Below are 5,600 nucleotides of genomic sequence, written 5' to 3'. Positions count from 1 at the left end.
ATGGACTGTACGCTGTGGCTTGGTGCAAGCTGGCTGCGCCTCCTTCTCCTCTTCTCGTGTCCGCTGGCTACTCATTACTTTTCGTAGTGATGCAGCTTTGGATCAAGGTGCTGCTCAAGCCCTTCGGTTTCACATCCAGCCTCACAGCTAAAGAGACAGGGTGGTTTTCTTTATTTCACTGAAGCTTTAGGATCTTATCTCTTTTGCTAACAGCGTTCTTCACAGAAAGCAGCTGAGAGGCGACCCTCAAAGAGGCTGAAGACTGAACATCCGGATCTAGTAAAATCTGAACCAGAAGGACTTGCATGTGGAAGTGGAAACCTTGCTGCGCTGGGGGAAACACCTACAACAGCCGATGGGGATCAAGGTTCAGAGGATCCAGGAGACCATGATGGAATTCAACAGCAAAAAGGTGAAAGCATTCCAGAGACTACCGAAGAGAAGCGGGAGAAGGAGCATCCTGTGTCTCACAAGCCAGGGGTGGTGAAATCCAGCAGCGCCCCGTCACAGCCGGGCAGTGGTGATGATGTGCATGCTCGTGCCTGCAGTGAGGAGAGCAGCTGTGAGGATGCGCTTTCGGATGGCTCTGGCTCGGAGGATGCTGATCTCCCGAAGAAGCCGACGCGACTAGACAGCAGCGCCTTCGTGGATGAGGACAGCAACCAGCCGATGCCCATGCACCGGTTCTTTGGCGATGTTGAGTTTTTGCAGGTGAGACAATGACCGTCTGCTCATGCTTTACAGGCTCAGCTCCGTTCCACTCCAAACTAGATTAGGCTAGATTCAAAACTGTACTTACCTGGCATCATATCTCTGTCCCCTCGATAGAACTGCCTCAATCGGAGATGAAACTAATTGCCCAGCCAGGTTAACTTCAGGTGTAAAATCTTTCTTATTTAGATTCCTTAGTCCAATTCCATTAATCACCTATTTTTACTCATAAAGACATAGGCAGCTGTATTACGGAGACATGGTGTCATTGTCACAGTGTTTTCTCACTGTGTGGTGGTGCCTGGTATATGGGATGTGGCAGCATGTGAGCCTGTGGGGAGGCAGGAGCTCTGCCATTTGCCACAAGAGACCTTGCTCACTGGTTTTCTCTTCTCTTTAAAGGACCTCCCAGCAGTTGCACTCCCAAGCACAACGATGAGCAGGCGAGAATTCAGAAAGCTACATTTCATTGCGAAGGAAGAGGAGGAGGAAGAGGATGTTGTCTAACAACAAACTGTAAATAAACTAAACCTTTTTTCCTTGCAACCATGTAATGCTGGTTGGCTGTTGCTAACATAAGGTGTCTGCGTTTGCCTTTTCTGAGAGAGAAGTGGTGGAGTTTGTTTTTCTGGAGTTGGCAGATACAGGATTCTCCCACAGTTATCTGGGGCTGAGATTGACTAAATTGTCAGTGATTTGGAAATAAATTGTAATTTATCATTTTACCACTAATGTTTAGGAAAAAACCTTGGAAAATAGCAGTTCTTGCAGCTTGCTTAAGAATTTGAGGCCCTGCCTAGGGTGAACGTTTGGTCTTTTTTAGAAATAGCCACTTGAGACATGTTAGAACAAGTTCCTTTTGCTGTTCATTCTGTGATGTCTTTGTGGCATCCTCTTAGTAATGCAGCCAGTTGACTACCCAGAACCAAGAGGGACACCAGCCTCTGTTGTGTGTGTTGCACTGTTTATCTCTAAACCAGACCCAGTTAAACCTTAGAAGTGCCCCTCTACTGGTAAAGCTAAACACATGGATTCAGCGTGAGGGCTGCGGTGCTGATCTCTGGAAGTCAAGTAGTTCTTACTGCATGTCAGTTCTCTTAATAACCACCACATGAAGCTGGCTGCTTCCCTCTTCCACCAGAGCAGCTGTAAGCACTGCCTGTGGCAACAGCCACGCAGTGCAACACGGGCAGTGTTTTCAGTTGACTTCCCAGGGTTAGGAATAGGGATTTTGTACACAAACGCATCAGCAGTGATAAAGGAGGAATAAAACTGCTCGGTGTGAGGCTTGATCTGTAGGTGAGCGAGTACTGCCTGCTAAGGATGCGGGTCAGCCCACCACGATTGTTATTCTAGCCTGCATTTTTACCCAATAATGGGTAATTTCAGATGGTTTCAGAACTGTGAACTCCCCCTGTGTTTATGATAATACATCTTTGAAAGTGTGATTACGCGATAAGCTCCCAGATCTTTATTGTTACAGTTCCTTCTAGTTTTCTATAAAATATAGAGAAAATGTTATCAGCAGATGGCTTAAATAAATATTAATTTCTACAGCTACAGCCTGTTAAACATGCAAAAGTTGTAAGTCAAACAAATTGTATATGCATGACATGTTAATTTATTCACATTTCCACTCCAGCTGATGCATTGTTTCTGTCAACGATATTTCTTGGCTCCTTTTCACTCTTAATTCTTTAACACAGAAAAATCTAATTTTTTAATAGCATATTCATGGTTCTCAGCACAACTCCAGCTTGAAGCAGCTCTCCCAGCGTTCCTTAGATGCTCTATTTGCTGCTGTCTCTTTCTAGCAAATACGGCTTCGCACACAGACAGTTGGGTTTGTTTCAGCACCGTGCAAAACAGTGATTCTCAGTTTGTAGGAAGTGCACCATACAGATGTCACTGTTTTGTCATCAGGGTCTTAGCTGTGATGCCATCCCCAATGGCAAACCATGCAGTGAGTGCTTGCATGTTGGGTACCAGTGATGTGTAGTCAATAAGGTGATACAGAAGGATCAAATCATTGCTGATAATTTTTTGTTATTTAAAAAAGTTCACATCATTTACACTGACAGTCCCCAGAAGTTCAGTTGCTGTCAGCTGGTGTTTAAAAAATCAAGTAAAAATGGATCCAGTTGTATTTTGTTACCTGAGGTAGGAAGTGTTTTACAAAGGCAGTATTCTCTAGAGCACCAGGTAAAACTGATTATGCAGTTACATTCCTTGTGTTGCTTCAAGCAAACTCAAGCAACAGAGGCAGAAACAGAAAGGAGAAATCAGTGGGGAAGATGCCAAAGAACCAAGGTGGCAGAAGCAAAGATGTGCCATGGCCTTGCTCTTCAACAGCAGAGTGGTCATGGATGAGTTTTGGCACAGAAGAGCCAGCAGCTCTGTCACTGAATCACCCTTTGGCACACTGAAATACAGTGGTTATCCACCTGGAAAAGGCATGAGCAGAGTAATTATCCTAAAGTATGCTGTTTGGTGTAAAGTTCGCAGAAATACACATCTAGAATTAGTTTTTTGGGCCTACATTTGCCATGGCTAGAGAGGCCTGTCAGCCTCTGGCCTCAGTCTTATACTGACTCACAGCTCTATTTTACCACACTCAACACAGTGTGATGGAAGGCAGGAGAGCAGAATGAAGCATGAGGTACCTGTATGCTCTGTGAGATGGCAGCTGAATTACTTAGCCAGTTCTTTTAGCCAGGGACTCTGAAATAAGTCCTTCTTCAAGAAACTAGAGCTATTTAAAACCAACACGATTTTGAGGGAAGCAGAAGTCGCTTCCAGAGATGCACTATGAAATCCTGTGGTTGTGCTTCCCTCTCCTGTAAATTTTAGTTTTGTCACAGCTGAGGTTATGATTGGTTTTCTTATGGCAAGCAATATGTACAAGTTTTAAATTATCCACAGTAAACAGCAGCTGATAGAAGTATTCCCAGTTCACTTCCCTTCCATCTCGTGTTTTGACAGCTTCTGCCAGTTCTGGGACAACAGCACGTTTCTTCTCTATTCTTCAGTGCACAAAAGAGAAAACAGTATTGCCGTTAAGGCTTTTTTTCATCATAATTGAGCATCCCTCTCCCTTTCAGAGACAGGCAGAATGTGAATTCTTTCACTGTAACTAGGCTTTCCAACCCGAGGAAATTTACCAAATCCTGTTTGCTTCACGACTGCACAATGCCTGAAAACAGGTCTGGGGGTTTGCCAGAGAGGAGTCTCCACAAAGGGGACATGGTGAGGAGGGATATGTTCTGTACAAGGAAAATCTGAACAGAAGCAAAGCAGCTAATGAGAGACAGCATTATCATCTGCCTCCGGGATTGTATGTCACCACAAGCAGCTGCAGCACCCAAGCACCTTTTACCCCAGCGCACTCCTCATGGCAGAGCTGACTGCACAGTGGGGTGGGTGAAGACTCTGGCTGTACCTTTCCTGCCTAAGATGAAGGGCAGTTTGGATTAACACTTTGTACGTACATGTGATCGAGATTCCAGGTACTGAAGAGGATTCTGCTCTCCCTGTTACTGTAGGGATTGATGGAATGCTTACATGGGCAGTCATCTCTGTCGAAAGGTCCCTATAAAACAAGAAGGTGTGCTGCTCACCACGACTGACTCAAGATCACCCACACCGTTGCCCTGCCAAGCTCAATACTGCACTACGTGCATATCCAGCTAACTCCTTCCTTCCTCTGCTGTCACTGCAAGTCACGGTGCTGCTTTCTGGAACCAAGACTCTGCTTTAAAAAGGGCTGAACTCACCTGACAGGAGAACCACCCCTCCGTGGTGCACAGGCGGGCTCCCTCCTCCTCCTCCCTTCTGTCAAAGTAGCACCCGTTGTATTTCACAGATTTCAGTTTATCTGCCATCAGGTCAGTGATCCTTTTATATGCATTTCTTGCTGTAGGATGAACGTTTGAAATAAAGCTGCTAACCTAGAGAGGGGGGAAAAAAACCCTTGGTGACTCTAGCAGCCTGAAGCTGTTTTCCACAATCATATTGCACTATAGAAGCCTTTTGTATACACGTGATCACATAATTAAGTTGCAGCTTGAAAATAAGTTACTTCAGAAACTTTTACCTCTTTCATGTAGCTTCGTATTCTGCTTTCACAACTGTATCGCATGTAGCTTGACTTGTTCTTAAAGCGAGACTCTAGACCTAAAGGGAGTTAAGAGTATGTTTGTGGCTTCTGCCTTGCTCCTTCCTTCCAAACTCAGTACGTGCAGATGTTTGTTTTCGTTCCCATTTTCATTTTACTGGGTCAGGACTACCCTGCTCTTAGCGATTAAAAGCCCACCCAGAGCACCAGCTCTCAGAGCAGTAGCTGATGTTATAGTTGTTCATAACTAAAGAGATTGTGTGAAGAAAGCAATTGTTCAAGAAGAACCACAACAATGATTGTGGGAATGGGAGAGGCAGCTTGTGAAGATGTCCAGGAAACAGCAAGGTTAGCTGGCTGGTACCTGCAGTTAGCAGGATGCTATTAGCAAATCCTTAACGGAATAGCAAATGCATAACTGTGCTAATGGGGAAAACAATGTACTCCAGAGCAATCTTGGGTAGAGCAACAGGGAAACTGGGGTGTTTCTAACCATTTTCTGATGCTAAATATGCATATATTGTAAAGAAGCCTTAAAAATGTGACCACTAATCCCCTGACCAGGTACCAACCCGCCCCAGCCAGAAGCGCTCCCGGGTTTTTAAACTATCTTACAATGATTCTACTTCAAGAACAACAGGAGTGACCGAAGCGAGTGTCTCCAGCCGGGCGAGCCCCGGTGCCCCACGGCAGCTCCCTGAGGTCACCGGACGTACCTTCAAACCACTTCTCATCCTCCTCCTTATCCTCGGCCAGGATGTTCTCGCTCAGGTTG

The 5,600-nt window shown here is 45.3% G+C and overlaps 2 protein-coding genes across 2 annotated transcripts; one reads left to right on the top strand and one right to left on the bottom strand.

Moving 5' to 3' along the window:
* Positions 1 to 225: 225 nt before the first annotated feature.
* Positions 226 to 1,218, top strand: LOC104409750 (chromosome unknown open reading frame, human C1orf174; the record flags this gene model as incomplete). Its single annotated transcript, XM_010019711.1, has 2 exons — positions 226 to 711; positions 1,114 to 1,218. Coding segments are annotated over 2 exons (591 nt in total), but the record flags the coding sequence as incomplete, so codon positions are not given.
* A 2,299-nt stretch (positions 1,219 to 3,517) lies between these two features.
* On the bottom strand, positions 3,518 to 5,593 carry DFFB (DNA fragmentation factor, 40kDa, beta polypeptide (caspase-activated DNase); the record flags this gene model as incomplete). The annotated part of the gene is made up of 5 exons (XM_010019710.1): positions 3,518 to 3,734; positions 4,200 to 4,300; positions 4,485 to 4,658; positions 4,805 to 4,884; positions 5,542 to 5,593. Coding segments are annotated over 5 exons (624 nt in total), but the record flags the coding sequence as incomplete, so codon positions are not given.
* Between the last annotated feature and the right edge of the window lie 7 nt (positions 5,594 to 5,600).

The sequence above is a fragment of the Nestor notabilis genome, unplaced genomic scaffold, assembly GCF_000696875.1.
Source record: "Nestor notabilis isolate BGI_N333 unplaced genomic scaffold, ASM69687v1 scaffold29708, whole genome shotgun sequence".
Taxonomy (NCBI): Eukaryota; Metazoa; Chordata; class Aves; order Psittaciformes; family Psittacidae; genus Nestor; species Nestor notabilis.
Note: the sequence above shows the minus strand (reverse complement) of the source record. Positions and strands in the feature narration are given on the sequence as shown.